We start from the raw sequence: 19156 nt of genomic DNA, 5'->3' as shown, positions 1-19156 counted from the left end.
GAAGGAGGACATACTTAACAAGAAGTTTCTTTTTTGGTTTACACTTCCAGAATATTCCAGCCATGGGCATACTGGCTTGTGGATTGTGGAAATTGTAGTCTACAAGAGTAACATTTCTATTTGTGAAAGAGTTCATCTGCTCACTTGGGATAATTGTTAAATATATCCTATATACTTGAGTGGTTAATTATACCAGTGACTTAGAACTTTACTCGGAGCACATCTGTGGCACAGAAATGGATAATTAGTTAGGTATAATTTTTTCTCTGTTACAATTTGATAAATACTGAATGTTTGGAGAAAAAGAGGAAAATAATAATAATAATAATACGTTTTATTTATAAACCGCTATTCCAATTAGATCATAGCGGTCTACAAAAAAAGATCAATACACAGAGCAACACAAGGGGAAAAAAAAGAAAAACGACACAGAGTCCTCTCATAGGAATGCATAACTGGAGATTTATTTGGAAAAGGTTTAACTTTTAACACCATGTGAAAACCATCTAAATGAGTGAGCATAGATAGATACACTCTCTTTATCTCAGCAGTATTTCCACACACCAGTTCAGTAACTAAGAGTTATAAAACTCTTCGCTAATTTAAGTTGGTTATCATGATGCTGTTGCTGGTAGGGATGGGAGGCAGTTGATGAGATGAGGAAATAAGAGGGGAAATGGCCTCAAGCAAAGTGATTTTAGGTCACATGCCATCCCAAAGGTCAACTTGTGAATGCTACTGATTTAAAACTACAGTGCAACTGCAGCCACTTTATCTGCTCCCAGACTTAGTATGGAAACATGAAACTGTGGATAACAGTGACCTGATTGAAATGAATGGCTTCCTGAGGAAGTTGCCTATACATTCGTGCAGGAGGACCTAGAAATTCCTAGTGAGAACACTTCTTTAGGCATTTCTAGGTCCTCTAGCATGACTCTGGTCAACATCATCTGGAAGCATTCCATAGAATTGCACTAGAACATGTTTTTTTCAGACATGGGTAAGTGAAACCATAGGTATTGGTCCCATAAATATAGGGGTTGTGCTATATTCAGAACTGGGACAGGAATGTAGCTGGTTAAACTACAAAGAAAAATTCAGACATTTGGATCATGGGTTTTAGAGGGCAAAGAGCTGCCTGTCATTTGGGACTTTTCTATCTATGTTTTGACAGGCAGCCTTCAATGAGTGGGAAAGAAAGAATACAAAGGCTGGACGAGTCACTGAATCAAACTGTTCAGTACCTATTCTGAAGTACATAAACAAAAAACTTATATTTGTTATATTTTAACACAAGCACTACAAATTTTATACCATTCTGTGTGCTGTTTTGTAATTTTTTTGATAATGGATTGCCTCTTTCTGGGTGGTGTTTACATGGCCATTCCAGCTGTATTTTGGTGTATTGGATCTTTGATGCAGTGGAATCTCTTTCCCACCATATTATATTCTGATGTTCCTTAGAGGAATTAGTGTTATCCGTAAAGCCCACTGTATAGTTGTTAGCAATGCCTGAATTGCCCTTCTGCATCAACTCACTGTGAAGGCAGAGCAATATCAGCACAGAGTAGCATTTGTTCACACTGTTCCTCCTATTTGTTGTATGAATTACACTTTTTCACTTGCATTTCTGTTGCACAGTAGAATAACACTTTTGGATCTGGAGTGATGATGTAGTCAAAGGAGCAGTACACCAAGGGAAAAACTGCAGGAAGATGGTGATCCTTTCTGGATTATTGTCAATCGTTAGGCTTTTAGTTAGCTCACCCACCAAGGGTGTTAATTGAGAGCAGAAGATGGTTTGTTATGAACAAAAACATCCTTTTACTGGACCATTTCTCAATTACCAATACATACAGCAATATATAACAGTGACTACTCTTGTCATCTGTAGACATTTGGCATCATTGTTTTGCTAGCCATTATTTAGCTTATGGAAGTAATGCAAGTCTTGTGTCTCAAAAAGTGTTGTTGTGGCTCTATACAGCAGTAAAAAGAAAGCCAAAGATTAAGAAATGGTCTGGATATTGATATTATTGCAACATCTGACAGCAGGTGTCTTCCAAGCACTCATGCTTCATAAAATCCATCAAGGCGGAAAACACAGAAGGTTACAGAATGCAAAAGTGATTTATGTAGTGAATTTGATTCCAATTAATACAATTACCATTTCTCATGAATACTTCATATGGATCTTATAGTGGCTTGTAAAGGTGTGGCTACACTTGTGGAGAGCACAATTTTATATGAGATATACCCATATTTGGACATACAATAATATATTGGACAATCATATCTTGGCTTAATATATCAAGATACTCCATGCATAAGTTGTTGACTTGTACATGGTGTGCCTTCACTTTTCTCTTTGTGAGAGCTAGAATTGAACTAGAAAGTTTCTAATTAAATGTGGTTGTTTTTGTTGTCCCAAAAGGGAAAGTGCTTATTCTGGAACAAGCCAGGGTTTATACTATAGTTTGAGATCCTCAGTTCTTTTTGAAGCCTTGCCCTTCTTACCTTAATAATTTTAAATAAAGAAGAGACCCTCTATCAGTATGTGCAGCTTGTCTCTTTTTTTTTTTTTTAAAAAAACCAAAAACAAATCTTAAAGGTCTTTATGGAATATGTGAGGCCAAAAGAGATGCTAAATTCTCATCAATCCAATCAGAAGAGGCTTCTCTTCTTTCTGACAGATCTGTCACCTTGACTTCAGTCCCTCCTTATGTAGCATAAAAAGAAAATGTATACTTCCTTTGTTTAACTGATTTTACATGTAGCGTAAATTCTGTTATTTCACTGCTTTGAATTTTTTGTATATAAACAGTCTAATAATAATTGAAAATAAATATGAAAAACATAAGATGCAGAATTTTACATTTTATTATAGCAAATATGCCTATGGCCCTAGTTTCTATGCGGGTTCCCTTGCAGTGTAATAATGTATAGCAGAGGTGGCTAGAGTGCTTCCCAGCCCCTTTTTGTGACTCCCAGGTGTTTCTCCAACAGCAAACAAAAGTTTTAATTTTTAAAATCATTTCCAGTTGTTAAAAAAGGGTGTCTCTTGGTTCTAAATTGGCCAGAAGAAATAAGAAAACTTGGAGAAAATGTTTCCACACCTCATTGAGGACATTTTGGGGCAAAAAATATTTGGGTGGGTGGGTTCCCTCCAAAGTCTCCTGGAGGGCTAATGTGACGTGCCTGCCTAGTCTTTGGCGATTGCCCACTCCTGATTTGTACCAAGAATACTATAGATAAATACAGAAGAAGTGAACGATTACAGTTTTGCTATTCCTTCATGTAAAGCTGGGGTTTGTATGCATACAAAGACCTGGGAAACTGTAGTGAGCAACTTTTCTTCTCTAGGAGTGGCAAAACTCAGCTTCACTTTGCAGTGTGAGCCACTTCAGAGCAGCCCATGGTGAAAAATAAAACTGAAGACAAAATAAAGCAGAAGTCAATATAAAATGGAATGTGGCAGTCTGGTAAGAAAGTGCTTTGAGAAAAGCAAGATAAGAAAAACAGGGAGACATTTTCAAAACACAAGATTTATCTGTTTATTATATACCAGGAAAGAATACATCCTTCAAAAATGTGTTAACTTGCACAGACTTTTAACACATTTTAAGTTTTTAAGATTAAAGCTGTGGCTCCCAAAAGGAGGAGCAGTAAATTACTGGCAGAGTTCTTCAACCATGCCCATCCTGATTCTTATGCATGTTTTAAGCCAGTACTACTTAAAGTAAGGGACCCTGTGCTGTTGTTCGGCCACAGGCTGTCACCTACTGTTGCAAGTCAAACCCCCAGGTAAGAAACAGTTGTAGCCAATGGGGACAAGTTTGATACTGGTCCCTGGCACATTAGGAAAAAAGGAACTGCTAGTCTCTCCACCCCCACCCCCGCCCCAGCAGATAACCTGAACATGTTGTTGTTTAATTTCACTACTCCACAATATTGTCATCAGAATACTGATCACATATGGAAATAATCCTTAATTATTTGAACAAGTCTCAGACTCATTCATCCATTGTAGCCATTTTGAAAGAAGCCTGCTTATCTAAACTATTGCTTACTGGAGCAAATCAATGTTAAATTGGTTTATGATGTTGGATTATTTTAAAAGATAGTTAAACACAGTTTAGGGTTTAGGCATAACATTTAAGTTCTAGTTAATTGAAAATGGAAAGGAATGTTTCGATGCTCATGAGAATGACCTCTGCAGATAGTGTAGAGTTATATCCAAACAGCAACAAGACTTTGGTTGTCTCTATCTTCAGCTACATTGATGACTGATAGCATGAGTCTTCCAGATGAAAGTCTCAACCTTCAAGCTTTTGGATCATGCAGACTGCACCAACAATTCTCCAAAAGTTCTTAATTCATTACTATATTCATTTCAGTACCAATCCAAACATCCTGAGGATTTAATATAGTCATGGATAACCAACACTGGGCAAAATCAAGATTGTGTGTTTGTTATAGCAAGCCAGCTGGATACTGAAATTCTTTATGAAATGGAAGACTACTGAATGATAATGGGAAATTATTGAGTAGAAGGAATCTGTGACATTTCACGTGGACATGGTTTTTCCTTATATAGGACTTGCCTTGTGTCAGCAAATTAGCTCAGTAGCAGACCAGAACTCAATTTGAATTATTGTCAGCACAATTTCCCATTTAACCAAACATTTTATGGAAATGAATAGAGGCTGGAAGTAAAGGCAATGTCTTATAACTAATCATTTGTGTTTGGAGAGACTAGCACCCTGTTTGTCCGGGCTTGAATATGCTGGAGACAGCCCACAGTCCTAGACCCAGAGCAGCACTAACCCCCCATATTATCATTCTGATGCTGGGTAGCTGTTCACATATGTACCCTGTTTTGCTGCTTGGTTTGGCCATCACCACTGCCTGGTGTCACTCACTCGGAGGTCAGAATGAGACTCTCTGTGACTACAGACCAAGCGACACACAGCAGTGTGGATGTAGCAGGCAGCAGAATGGGACATGATTTAATGCCATGCATTGGAATGAAGGACTCCAGATCTTCTGGGAAGATCTGGAGCGAACAAGGACTTATTTTAGTTTATTTTAAGAGGTTTATACTCTGGGTTTGGCACTGAACAGCCTGCTATCATTCAAACTGTTTGCATCAAACTCAGGAATTGAGTGTCATTCACACTTCCTGCCAAGAGGACCCTGGGAGGCTGGTTTATTTGGGCCATGCAGATAGTGCCAAAGAGGGCCAAAGTCATAGTGGATTCTGCAATAATTCCTCTGTGTATTATCAGTGAAAATCCCAAACAGCTGCTCTAGCACTTACTTTGACTCCCACTAGTGTGTGTGTGAGCAGGTGCATGCATATGTAAAAGAAAGCAAGCTCACAATAGAATTTGGCCTTCACCCCCCTCTCCCTCTTTTTTTGGGAAGGCTGCACTCGCTTTGGCTTTTTGCTATAAATGGTAGCTTTGGCTCATTGTTAAGAACTATTTTAAATGTTTGGGACCAAGCCATTTTTTCCTTCATAAAAAGAAAGCAGACATGTGTCTCCTAGAATCTGGCATGCTCTTGAGAAGTAGGACTACCGAGTCATTTCATTCTCTGAGAATTTGTTATTTTTGACAATAGAATTTCTGTCTTTGGGATACTTTGTTCCCTGTTAACTGATATTAAAATAGCTCTAGCTCTAACATGTAGAACACCTTCCAAATATATATTGGGTTGTTGATTGTTATCTCTTTAAAGACTGTATAGTTTCACTCAGGAATAATAGAACAGGAAATTAAGCACAAATACTGTTAATCCTCATGACAATGCCTTTCATTAGACAAACACTGTTTTCTTGGAATTTCCCTCAATACTATAGTGCTTTGGACTACGTCCTTTTCATCTTCTCTGGCATTTCCTGTAATTGGTAACAACTATGGGTGGGTGATAAAGTATGAGATCTGAGGGCAATACAATGCAGTATTTTAAGTATCTTTTAATGCCATAAGCTAGAATTATTATACTGTTCATTGTGAATGTTACACAAGTGATTTACAGTAGAAGCTACAAAAACACTTATACGAACAGCAAGGTTCTCAGAACTCGGCACATGAAAGCAGAAATTGCTCTAAGTCTTCAGAGCAGTGATATCAAAAAAACCACACAACTAGCTCAAGTTAATTTCTCTTGTTATAAGCCCTGCCAAGTTGCAATTTTGGAATCTCTTTCAAACGTTTGCTGCTTGATGAAAGGCGCTCACATTGTTCACCTTGAGCCAAACAGATACCCGTATTTTCCGGCGTATAAGACGACTGGGCGTATAAGACGACCCCCAGCTTTTCCAGTTAAAATATAGAGTTTGGGATATACTCGCCATATAAGACTACCCCTCTTCCAACACACACCAAATAAAAATCTAAAAAATCAGATTTGATTTCAATATGGCAGTTCGAATTCAGATGCTTATGACATGCAGGTGCTTAGCAGGAAAACTTGCTGTATGCAAAGCCTGCTTGGATTGGTCAGCTCTGCCTGCCCAGCCCTGCCTGTCTCCAAGATTTTATTATACTGTACTTTGTACAGCGCCTCCCTTCCTGCTTTCATATGGTCACCACATACGGAGGGGATGCGGCCGTGGCCATTTTGAGCTCCCCCCACCATATGCGGTGACCGCAGATTCTCCAGTCCAGCTCAGAGGTTTCAGCACCCGCCCTATAAGACGACACCCGGCGTATAAGATGACCCCCGACTTTTGAGAAGATTTTCCTGGGTTAAAAAGTAGTCTTATATATCAGAAAATACAGTAACTTCTTCTCTGTTATTCAAAAAGAAAACCACTGAGATGATATGAAATTACTTCTACTTTTAATCAAGGTCCAGCTAACCTTGTTAACATTAATTTTTTAATGTGGCACTCACTATGAGGTTGCTTTTTAAAAAAGCAACAACACAGACTTAGCTCAGTAAATTTCTGGTAAATTTCTGACATGGTTTAGTAACCAGCCATTATATGTGCTTGCTTATTATACATACTTAAGGAAAAATGTATTTTCTTCATTGTCTGTCCCTAAGTCATTGCCTGTCTCAAAAGACAGGAAAAAGGTAGAGAATATATCTCACTTATATATTTATAGTACTTTGGAGAAGGGAGAAGAGATCTTATTTAAATATCGTGCTCAGCAGGGAACAACCTGCGGTCCAAAACACACTGCAGAAATAATCCACTTAGAGACTACTTTAACTGCACTGGCTCAGTGCTTAGGAATCCTGGGAATTGTAGTTTATTGTGGCACCATAGCTCTCTGACAGAGAAGGCTAAATGTCTCGCAAAGACTACAGTTCTCAGAATTCTCTAGCATCGAGCCTGGGCAGTCTCAAACTGAATTATTTCTGCAGTATAATTTGGACTTGTGTGACTTAGCACATGGCTCTATGTATAAAAAACACTTAGTCCCCTATTGCTATACATGCAGTATTGGCAGATCAGCACAGTGCTCACCTAGTCTACACAGTTATGGCATGTTAATACTGAACATGCAGGCATCATATCTTGGGATTATTCCCTTATGTAACCAAAAGCATGATCTATCACATACTATGGCATTTCAGCTTTCTTTAATTAAAAAAAAGAAAAGAAAATGAAAACAACAGTGCCCATATTTGAAAGCAGCCTTTCTTGAGGAGTTACACGTTTGCTATTTTCCAACCCCACTGCCGCTGTAGCTATAATTAACAGTATGTAAACATGTGTTGGATAAAATTCATTGTCTATTATGCCATCCTGCCAGTTCTATTTGTAGGATATTAAACCCACCTCGGCTAAACTTCTTGGTGTTTCTGGATACTTACTTTTAAGATATCTTTTAGCAGTGTTTACCATAACTTTTCAGTTTCTCTGACGAAGACACTGAAATGCTAAGGGAAGTCCACAATTAATTTGTCCCAGATCTGGCTCGACTAACCTGTATGGTTTATGGAAAGGTTTTAATCTGTGTGGGTACATTGATGCATATCTCTCTTATAATCATGTTCCACTTGCACATTTCCTGCTGCTCTAATGTCAACCCTAGTTTCAGGTCATTGCTGTACAAGCTAAATCTGTTTAGAGATCAGAAAGCAGCAAATGGATTCCAGTGCAATAATAACAAGCACATTTTTTAAGCAAAACAAACACAAACCAAATAGAAAATGTTGAAGAATGTGATAAAAGTCTTGCTGTGCCTAAGTGAAAAAACAGAAATATTTTATTAACAAAACACACTATAATGAAAGATTGTGCGTTTTTGTTTGTTTTAAGGAAGGTATTAATTTCTTTTGTCCTCACTTAGGCTTAAGTGTTTACCAGCTGAGCCACTTTTTATCTATGTTCTGTTATAAATATTCTCAATTTTAAATTATTGCCCCCACCCAGGCTTCTGCCATATATGATGAGACTATTTGTGTGTGCCAATCCCATCATGGAATCATTGTGTAAATTGAAAAATAATGGCACATCCAAGCAACTTTGATCCCCATTTTATGAGAAAGGAAATATAAAGCCAGTTCAGTCATTTGTATATAACCTTCCATGTGCACAACCTCATGCAAAATCTCTTGGTGTTTGGAGAAAATTATAGTGTCCAACGTAAAAAGGGAGAGGAAAGAACTGGCAAAACCACCTCTGATAATTCCTTGCCTTAAAAAGCCCTATGAAGTCTATGGAATCATTATAAGTCAACAAGTGACTTGAAGAGATAATATGGAACAGCACAACTCTGCAACAATGAGCATAAGCTCTGTGTATCTTCCCTCAGCAATGTATAGGCATACCTCCACCACAATACAAATGGTATACCTCCCACTGCTACATTTTATAGATCTGAGCATACTGGGACATGAAAAGATCTCAGGATAAAATCTTGCACATGTTGATCTTGCCTTCCCCTTTTATTTAGCATTTCCAATATACATAAAAGAACGTTTTTTCCATACAAAGTCAATCTGTACTTTATTTGTTTTATACATAGCATGTTTGATTGAGGGTAGTGTTTATAAGCTAAGGTGACTTGTGGGCTGGCTTTTGATTTGTGCAAAGCAAGTTCTGTCACCAGCTATTTCCTTAACTAATAAGTTATTGCTATGTCAAAGAATGTGACTTTATTATGCATCAGAGTGACTCAGACAAATTTATTTTGGAATTGAAGTGAAATACTGAAGTGGCAATTAAATATGCCACTTGAAATGGTTGAGGTGGGGGTGTATGTCCAGATGCAACTGAACAGAATTTTTTAAAAATAAAATACAATTACTGAAGGAGAAAAACAAACCCTGCTATTTAAGGCCTTATTGCTCATTGGGATAAAGCATTATGTTGGAGAAAATCAATTTTAATAGAAGCTTCTTGATAATTCTCTTGGTAAAGCTTACAAAGAATGAAAAAGTTCTGGGCAAAAGGCAGGGTTAAAATGGACATTGGGACAGGAATATGATGAATTAATAAAGAACCAGTTTTCAACAGTAGCCACCTCCCATTTACAAGGTATATTGTGATGATGTAAAATTCTGGTCACAAAGTCCTAAAAGTATCTGCTAGATATCTATAAACAGAAGTTGATCCCAGTTGATAATCTGTTTGAAAGCATAGAATTTATACACTAGAATGTTAAAGGGATACACAGCATAGAGATGTATTCTAGGCATTTCCTACCTTTGCTGGCACCGTTTCTTCACAACACACACTGCTTTCTTCCTGCCTCCTTTAAAACTCCTTACAGCTTTTGTGCCCCTCATTCCTGATACACTACTCCAGCTCTCTCAACTCTGTCAACCCATCTGCTCCTGTCACCTAATCCTTACCTATCCTGCACCTGCATCCTCCAAGACAGTGAAGATACCTAATGGGAGATTGAGCCCAAGACCCTTTTTGTTCTACAGATTATGTGACAGGTAGATTAGAGAGTGAGAAAGACCAAAGGATAGAATCCACAGTAGATCAAGTGCTTAACTTTCACATCTCTTCCATCCAGGAAAGAGGACCCACTAGGCCTCTCCTCTGTTGTAGTTCCTGGTGCCCTGAAAAGAAAGTGTCACAATACATAGCAATGTTATATTCCACTTGTTTTTAACCCTCCCCAAGCACTACTGATGTTTAGCATCTTAGGTGAGAATCATGTGGCCTTCCAGGTGTTAATGGATTGTAGCATCCATAGTCCAAAATTGCCTATGTCAAGGAAAGCTTGGTGTTGTGGTCCAGGCGTATATGAAACACTGCATGATTCTCATCCTAACAATGGAATAATGAATAAGAACATACTGACTCACTTTTCAGTATGTTGAGGAACTTGGAATGCTAAACATAAATTTTGAAAATGCCCCTGTAAGTGTTAAAGAGAAAGAGGTATTGGTATATTTTTACCCATCTATGAATAAAAAATGACTAACCTTATTAGCTTCATCTTTCCTGTGCATGTTTATTTCCATGCTGCCTTGAAAAAGCAAATCATTTTGAAAGATAGTTTGGTTATCATTTTTGCATACTTGCTTGTTAAGGTGGTTCCTAAGCAGCGTTACCCGTTGAGGAAGACTTATCGAACATCCTTTTTATAAAACCTATATTGTAATTACATTTCTTTGTAGAAAACAAAAACATGGCAACAAAGGAGAAACTCCAGTGTTTGAAAGATTTCCACAAGGACATTCTTAAACCTTCCCCTGGCAAGAGCCCTGGGACACGGCCTGAGGATGAGGCAGAAGGGAAGCCTCCACAACGTGAAAAGTGGGCCAGCAAGATTGACTTTCTCTTGTCTGTGGCTGGAGGATTTATTGGATTAGGCAACGTCTGGCGATTTCCGTATCTCTGCTATAAAAATGGCGGAGGTGAGTATTTTTGCAGCAATTTTGTGTAAGGGGGGATGTTAGAGAGAATTTTAGGGAAGATATATGGAAAGGTAGTACTTTTCTGAATATGAGTAGGATCAAGATTTTAAAACGATTTGCCTTGTAATTCTACAGACTCTTATCTGAGAATAAGACCCATAGAACTCTATGGGAAATGATTATGCATAGATGAATATATAGAATTGTACTGTTAAAAAGCAGTGAAGTAATAGATAAAGTACAATTCGGTGACTTGCTTTTTTTTTTTTAAAAAAAGGGAATGATGTTAGTTTGTTTTGTATCAGTGACAAGTAAGTTTGTTGTGTCATGCAGTCTTTCTCATTTCCCTTGTGTCTGTGTTCTCTTACAGGTGCATTTCTCATACCTTATTTCATTTTTCTGTTTGGGGGAGGTCTTCCTGTGTTTTTCCTGGAGGTGGCACTTGGACAATACACCTCTGAAGGCGGAATTACATGCTGGGAAAAGATCTGCCCTATTTTCACCGGTTGGTTATTTACTTGCTACTTTCTTTATACAGTTAGGACCAAATTATCTCTCAGATTCTGGGGACTATAAAAAGGAGGGGCTGAGGCAGTGCAGTTAGAGTACACTTGGTTCTCAGTGACTGGGTCACTGGGGCAGGAAAACCATTCTATCCTCAATTCCATTGGTGTCCCTGGTGTACATGCCTTGAGTATCACCCATTTAAGTGAAGGGTTAACCTACACTTTTGCGGTGGGAAAAAAGGAAAAGCTGGGGGAACCTGTTTATTATTTCTGATAGGTACAGTCACCCCTCCTAACGTGCGGATCTGGGATCCACGCCCTTGAATACTCATGGAGGGGCGACCTCCGTTGTTTCCAACACGCCCTGTACGCGCTCACGGGCACGGGCCCCTTTCAAGTCTGTGGGGCTTGGATATGCGCGAGCCTCCATTTTCATGGGGAGGTGTGTATCCAGAATGGATGCCCCGCGATAATGGAGGGCCAACTGTATTTTATAGTGGAGTGCATGGGTCAATGAGCTACCTTGATTCTGAATGGATTTTGGAATCAATTTTCTTTTCTATGCATGATTAGACCAGTAATACAACAAAATTCTGGAGAGTTCCTTGGTTTCATCAACTTCACTGCCCCGTTTTATTCTTTTATGCCTCTGTTTAGTGAAATGTTTATTGGTGTGAAGTCACATCTCTGAATTACTGTTTTTAATATAAACCAAATATTCTCAACAACATACTAAACATGCTTTGTCAGTTCAGTCCTACACAGTCTTCCTTTGCAGTCCAACAAGGAGAGGCAGGCCTTATTTAAAATGGATTCCTGCATGTAGAGAGTCATTGTACTCTGTAGTTTACAGATTGATGAAAAGCCTCTACTACTTTGACACATGTAAGAGGAGGGAAATGGTAAGAAAAAGGATGTCTTAGTATTTAAAGTTAGGGTTCAGAATAGTTCAGAACAAGAAGCCAAAACAATGATTTGTTCATCTCAGTTACTCCTCCTTGATATGGTGAGAGTCAGGCTCTGGTAAGTGAGATGAGTCCAAATATGGAATACAAGAATACAAGAAAATGTGAACTACCTGTGACTCTACCTGCTTCCTTCATCTCAGAGATGGAGAGAGGAAGTAGAGGCATGGAGGGCTTCTCTTTCTGCTTGAAGGTGCTTGAAGCTGGGAGTGCCCTTTGGTGCAAAGGCAGCGTGAACTAACCCATGTGTCCCTCCATTCAAGTCTTGTCCCTATCTCTAAGGTAAAGTCTGAGCTTGGACTTCCCTATTCAAGCACCTGTTGGGCAGAGGAACTCTGAAGTGTTGGAGGACAGAGGATCATTTTTTGTCTTTTTCCCTGGCACCAAGCTTTTAGAGTCCGATCTCATCGTACATTTGACACACAGCACAAAATCAGAAACAATGATGCCCAGTAAGGGGGGGAGGGGTCATGGAAAGGATCCTGATGACAATTTAGGATTGTGTAGCCAGTAAAGCCAAACAAAGTGTGTCAAATTCTATTGTGTATGCTGGTATGCCAAGTCTGTGCGTGTGTGCATGTACACTGGATGTATAGTACATATTTACATACTATGAATATATATTTACATAGCAACAGAGAAAGAGAAAGAAGGAGTCTCAGTAGTGAAAAATAGAAGATCCTGATAGAATTTAAGCTTGTGCTACTCTTTTGTCCAGCCACCCTCCTAAACAGAAGGAGCTCTCTGGATTATCTTCTCTTAAATTTGCTGTTTTTGATGAATATGAATAGTTCCTGACACATCCTTGCTGGGAAGTATTTCACACCAGGAAAATATGGCAGGACTGCCATGATCCAAGACAGCTCAGTGGTTGTTTAGACGCTGGTACATTCACAGGTCATTAAATTGCTCCAGGACAGTTTAGTGTTTTGTAAGCGGATTGCCAGATTAGACCAGTTTTTTGTCTCCCAAAATACTTACTTGGAAGCAAGTTTCCTTCAGACCAATAGGACTTTGTGCCAAGTGAATGAGGCCAGGATTGGGATGATAACTAAAACTCTGTGCCAGTGTGCACTTTGTTAGTGATTTTGAGCAATGCCCGTATCAGCCTGTGACCCTGTGTTTGAAAACCCAGCAGAGCAGTATTTTTTTTTTAATCATCAAGCACTGATAACCGAGTTAAACATTGATCTTATTTTACAAATAGCAGGCATGGGACCTTTGAAAAACAAGAGAGAATAAGAGGGAGAGATGCGTGCACAATTACAGTTTTCTCTTTGTTGACTTTCTCCAGTAAACGTTTGACCTTCATGCCATCCTCAACACAAACACTTGGCATTTTCACTGAGCATGTTCTTGTTAATGTCGCTGTCGCAACCACTACTGTTTGTGGAGCAAAGGCTGTAGTCCTAGAAAGATTTAACAGTCTGCAGCCCTACAGACACTTCAGTGGGAATAAATCTCACTAAATTCTATATTCTTACATCTGACTTTAAGTGAACAGAATATATGTAAATAGTATGCAATTATAAGGCTGCAGTTGGATACACACTTACTTGGGTGTGAGGCCTTTTGGATTCAGTGAGACTTTTTTCTAAAGGGCAGTCACAGAGATGAGAGGGAACAGGTTTGGGGCAGGATCAAGTCTAATGGTTTTAAGTTATAGGATGATAGATTTTGATTGGGTATTAGAAGGAACCTCTTGATAGCAGTTTGACAGTGGAACCAATTACCTATAGAGGTGGTGGGGCCTCCTTCTCTGGACCCCTTCAGAATGAAGCTAGACAGCTGCCTTCTTGGGATGCTCTAGCTGGATTTCTGGCATAGAATGGGGTGGGTGGGTTGGACTCAATGGCCTATGAAGCCACTTCCAACTCTGATTCTATAATTCTATGTTTCTATGAGTAATCACATGTAGAATTGTGCTAAGGCTGCAGATCTACCATGCTATCTTGAGGTTAAGCCCCACTGAATTCATTGACATGTACACCTAGGTAAACGTGCACAGGATTGTACTCTCAGAGGCATAGGTGGCATAATCTGATTATTAATTACATTTCAGTCAAATCTGTACGTTTTGTTGACTTCCATTCACTGTATAATTGTCATGCTATATTAGGCCAAAGGTCTATAGTCCATTATCTGCCTCTGACAGTAAAAATGTCTCACAGGAGCCCATCTGCAGGGCTTGATTAAGATAACTACCTCTTGTGATTGAACTTCCACACTGCTATAAGCAGAAAGGGGAGGGAAAAAACCTTTCCTCTGTTTTGTAGCCCAAGAGAGTGGATATGTTCAACATACAAAAGCAGGAAGCAAAGAGCTACTTTGATTGCACACTTTAATTGGTGGTCTCTTCCTGTGGTGAGATTTTTAAAAAAAATTTTTTTCCTCTGGACAGTAGAATTACCCCTTTTTCAAGAATCACATCTCAAATGGCTTTCCATGGACCTCTGATTGCAAAAGCAATCAGAGGTGACACAAAGGGAATAGTCATTTCAGAAGGATATTCAGAGACACTGCATTGCATGAAGATGGGAATCCTGTCCTCTTTTGCAACCCCCGCATATTTGAACAAAGCTTTAAAACTGATGTGCAACACCTGAAGAATGCTTTAGAAGAGAATATAGAACCTCTGGTCCCACCAGCTATTTTGGACACCGGCTTCTATTGGCCCCAGTTTGGGTAGATATCCCAGATTTTATGGGAGCTGTAATCCATCAACATTTGGACAGCCAGAGATTCCCTACTCGTGCTGCAGATATATATGTTCCTAAACTAGCAAGTTTACATGTTCATCTATAATATATGGATAGTCTTATTTATGTCTATTGTTTCTTACGTTCTGTCTTTCTCCCCTTTCCAATAGGAATAGGTTATGCTTCCATAGTGATTGTGTCACTTCTGAATGTGTATTACATCGTCATCCTGGCTTGGGGACTGTACTATCTGTTCCATTCTTTTACAAGTGTCCTGCCTTGGGCTTACTGTCATCAAAAGTGGAACACAGAAAACTGTGTGGAAGACATTGTCCGGAAGAACAAAACAGTCTTGATGTCACTGAATACCACTAATTTCACATCTCCTGTCACAGAGTTTTGGGAGTAAGCAAGTTTAACTATATTTGTTCTGTTATTATATTTGATCCCTTTCCCCCCTTAATGTTCTGTAAAAAAAAAATGCATAAAAAGCACGACTATCTGAAATTATGAAGGGAAGTATGACACACTGCTCAGTCCCATAGGGCCTCAGAACTGACAAATAGCAGAGAAAATGTGCCTAATCCCTCTCAAGACAGACAGTTGATATTTAGCTGCATTGATGGTGTGATAGAAGCAATGAGAACTGACTGTTTAGCCTCACTCTTGTTGTTTTTATGGTTATCTTAACTGGCATTGGTGATAGGGCTAATTGTGTAGACCTGTTGGGTTTTCACTAGCTATTTGTCCTATTCACAGGAGCAATGAGTGAATACTGCTACTATGATTGCACTTTAGCCTTATTCAGATGAAATCCTCATGTACAGAATCAATCCATAGGGCGGCATACCTCATTTTAAGAAGCCTATAGACAAGTTAGAACAAGTTCAGAGATGGGCAATGAGGATGATAAGAGCTATGGAGAAAAAAAGTATGAGGAAAGATTGAAGGAGCTGAGCATGTTCAGTTTGGTGAAAAGATGACTGAGGGGTGACATAGGTGTGGGACAGACATGCAGGGAAACTCATGCATATGCCTACCATGAACCCATTATGTATGTTCAAAGGCACCCTCTAGTCAATACTGTCCAAGTCATGAGCCTCAGGTACAAAGTCAGTTGATACGTCTGTGAAACAGGGCACATCTACATGCAGGCAACACTCAAAAAATAGGAAGGCTCCCTATAGGGAGGGGAATAGGTACTCACCAGACCATCCCAAACACACTCATTTCTGCTACTGCCCCAGCATGGCTCTACATTGCCTATGATGGAGGCAGTCCAGATTCCCTCATTGAGAGGAACATAGTGACTGCAGCAATGGCTTTCCCCTTAAACTCATTGAGCTCTGAGATTTTTCTGTTTATTTTGTTGGGCAGATTGGATTTAAAGCCCCTTCACATCTTTCCCTTTTCCTTTTTTACCACTATATGCCCCTAAGTTTTCCCCTCAGCTTACATGCTGGCCATACCAAGATCCATAAGTTTGGCTCCAAAACCTGTCTTCAATCTATACATGAGGTTGACTTATATGCAAGTATATACTTGTATGTTTGGAAAATGAATCCTGGGAGCTGTGCTGAAATTTGTAACCCAAGAGCCAAAGTTGGATCATTAGAGCAGATGTACTTTGAATTATACATATAGCACACACTCTCACCCCCAGAAAACCCTGTCATAGGGTTGCCTTCGGGACACCATAAGGCAAAAACAACTTGAAGGCACACAACAACAACATAATCCATCTAGCATGAGCTAGATGAGAAGGTGAAGCCTGTACTACAATACTGTTAAATATGCTATTAGCTATACAGATACTGTACTCAGTTTTCAGGCAGAAAAAATGTAGACGGCATGATCATTTGGAATGCCTGACACATATAGGAACAGTGTGTGTGTGTGTGTGGGGGGGGGGGGAGATTGGTTAATTTATGCTGGAAGGGCAACAAAAGATTTTGCATTTCACATTAATAGAAAACTTTCAGTAACTGTGTAACTATACTATGTGTATTAACAAATCAAAGTAAACTGCATAGTACTGAAAGCTAGCTAATAAGTTGCACCATTCGTTCATCCTATTTGATTTAACCAAGCTACCTTGCAAATAGGTAAACTTCTTTTGTCGTGTTTTAACTGAGTTTGGTGCAATGGAGACAGCTGCTTCATTTCATGAATGAAACAATCAATATGTTCTTCTGTTAGTGTTTGAGTTGTGAAACCCAGGTGGGATGTATCCATTTAGCCTTATCAATAGTGACTGATAACTAAAGGAAAGGTGGCTTTATTGAAACATGCTTAAGTGACAGCCTTTTCATTAACAATACAACTGATTATACATTAGAGGCTGTCATTATTGCTCATTTGAGTTAATGGCCTGGGTAATTCTCATGCTTGTTTGAGAAGCAGTCATAGGGGATAAGCATATCTGGCTTTATTTCCACAGACTTAGCTCTTGGGATTACATCACATGCTTGCTTCAGTTTCTTAGTTGTAAAGATTTGATTTCATAGTATATGGCTGCAAATGTAATACTGAAAGTGTAAGAAGCAGAGGACAGTTACCAATAAACAAGAGCTTTTATTGTTCTCTGCCACCTAAAGCTTACAAGTGCTTAGGAATCAGCAGACATAATTCGTTCAAAATCCAGGGAAGCTCATCACATGTTTCAGATATGTAACACAGAATAAAACTTTCTTTTAAAAAACCTACTTCAGGCTCATGTGGCCTTAAAGGCTACCATCAATTGAGCAAAATAACTTCACATTTTCTCTTCTTGAGTGAGATCCTTGGGCAAAGTGAGCTTATTGTTTATTGCCACTCAGCTGTTCATCTTAAGATGGAATACTGTTCAGAAGTTGCACAATGCCTCTAATTCTGTGTTACTAAAATTGAAGATTGCACATCATGTTGCTTAGATAGAAACACTTCAGTCCCTCTATTAATTACATAAATTACAGTAGTGAAATTAATTTTTACATAGCTGTATAAAAAACTATGTAAGGTTTCAACTGGAATGGACTTGGACTGGAGTAGTCTTGAGTAGTATAAGAGTCATTGGGACTCTCACCACTAGACTGCAATTCCAGTGGGTAATACACTTTGTATAATAGATTCTAAAATAAAACAACAATCATATCTATTTTAGGCCACTTAGAATATGTTGTCCATGCCACATGTTAATCTATGGCAAGCAGTGAGACCTGAGTCTTAAAGGAATCCTATTTTGGAAGAAAGGCAGGATATTAACCCCCTAAATAAATGAAAGGAGAAGTTTGTTTCATAATAATGATATTACCCTACAGAAACCAGTTAGGACTGTAGTAAGACACTATGAGCATTTGAACCTTCTTTGCATTTTAAAGCACTGGCAGTGGATTTCAACCTTCCATCCAGATAAGAACAGCAGTGACAGCCATGTGAAGACAAAAGTTCAGGAATTGCCCATTTCAGGTAGTGTGGCCCTGAGAACTTCATTTCAAAACCTCTGGAGTTAGGCCTTGCAGGAATGGAAGAAAGCATCAATTCAAGACTCCCAGAGTAAAGAGAAGGATTTTAACAAATCAAGAGTTAACATTCTCAGCTTTTGGGCAGACTCTCAGTTTAAAGTCACATTATTCAATGTATATTTATTTTAAAAAAAACCTTTTCAGTGTTTTAATTTTTACTATAACACCAGATTTACATGTATAAATATAAGAATAATATATAACAAAGTTGCATTTAGTCCATTCATTGATTAGGCAATGCTATATAAACTTTAAAAAGAACTGAATGACATAATTTACCATTGTTGTTCTTTGGAAGAGTACTTCTTGAGGAACAACTGATTAAACTCTGAAGATGCCAGCCACAGATGCTGGTGAAACCCACAAAAAACAACTGATTAAACTGTTTCATTGTTATCTTTGTCTCTTGTATTTCTTTTTGCTCTTTTCAGGCACAATGTATTGAGCTTGTCTTCAGGAATTGATGAGCCTGGTGTGGTAAAATGGGACCTGGCTCTTTGCCTCCTCCTCATTTGGGTTATATGTTTCTTTTGCATTTGGAAAGGTGTGAAGTCCACAGGGAAAGTAAGTGTTCATTGTTTCTTTTATAGTGATTAAGTTTGTCTTAAATATCATATCTAACCAGATTAAAGACCATTATTTTC

At 38.7% G+C, this 19156-nt stretch overlaps 1 protein-coding gene across 1 annotated transcript in view; it reads left to right on the top strand.

Annotated features, from left to right (window-relative positions):
* The window catches only part of SLC6A6 (solute carrier family 6 member 6), a 53941-nt gene that overhangs the window by 9882 nt on the left and 24903 nt on the right, over positions 1-19156 (top strand). Inside the window, exons 3-6 of the mRNA XM_089520978.1 lie at positions 10600-10839; positions 11210-11344; positions 15180-15414; positions 18944-19076. Coding sequence (XP_089377104.1) covers positions 10600-10839; positions 11210-11344; positions 15180-15414; positions 18944-19076 — 743 coding nt within the window. The remainder of the gene's footprint in view (positions 1-10599; positions 10840-11209; positions 11345-15179; positions 15415-18943; positions 19077-19156) is intronic.

This window comes from Sceloporus occidentalis, unplaced genomic scaffold (assembly GCF_023333645.1).
Source record: "Sceloporus occidentalis isolate IW3139 unplaced genomic scaffold, rSceOcc1.0.p SCAF_1, whole genome shotgun sequence".
Classification (NCBI taxonomy): Eukaryota; Metazoa; Chordata; class Lepidosauria; order Squamata; family Phrynosomatidae; genus Sceloporus; species Sceloporus occidentalis.
This window is presented reverse-complemented; position numbering and strand designations above follow the sequence as displayed.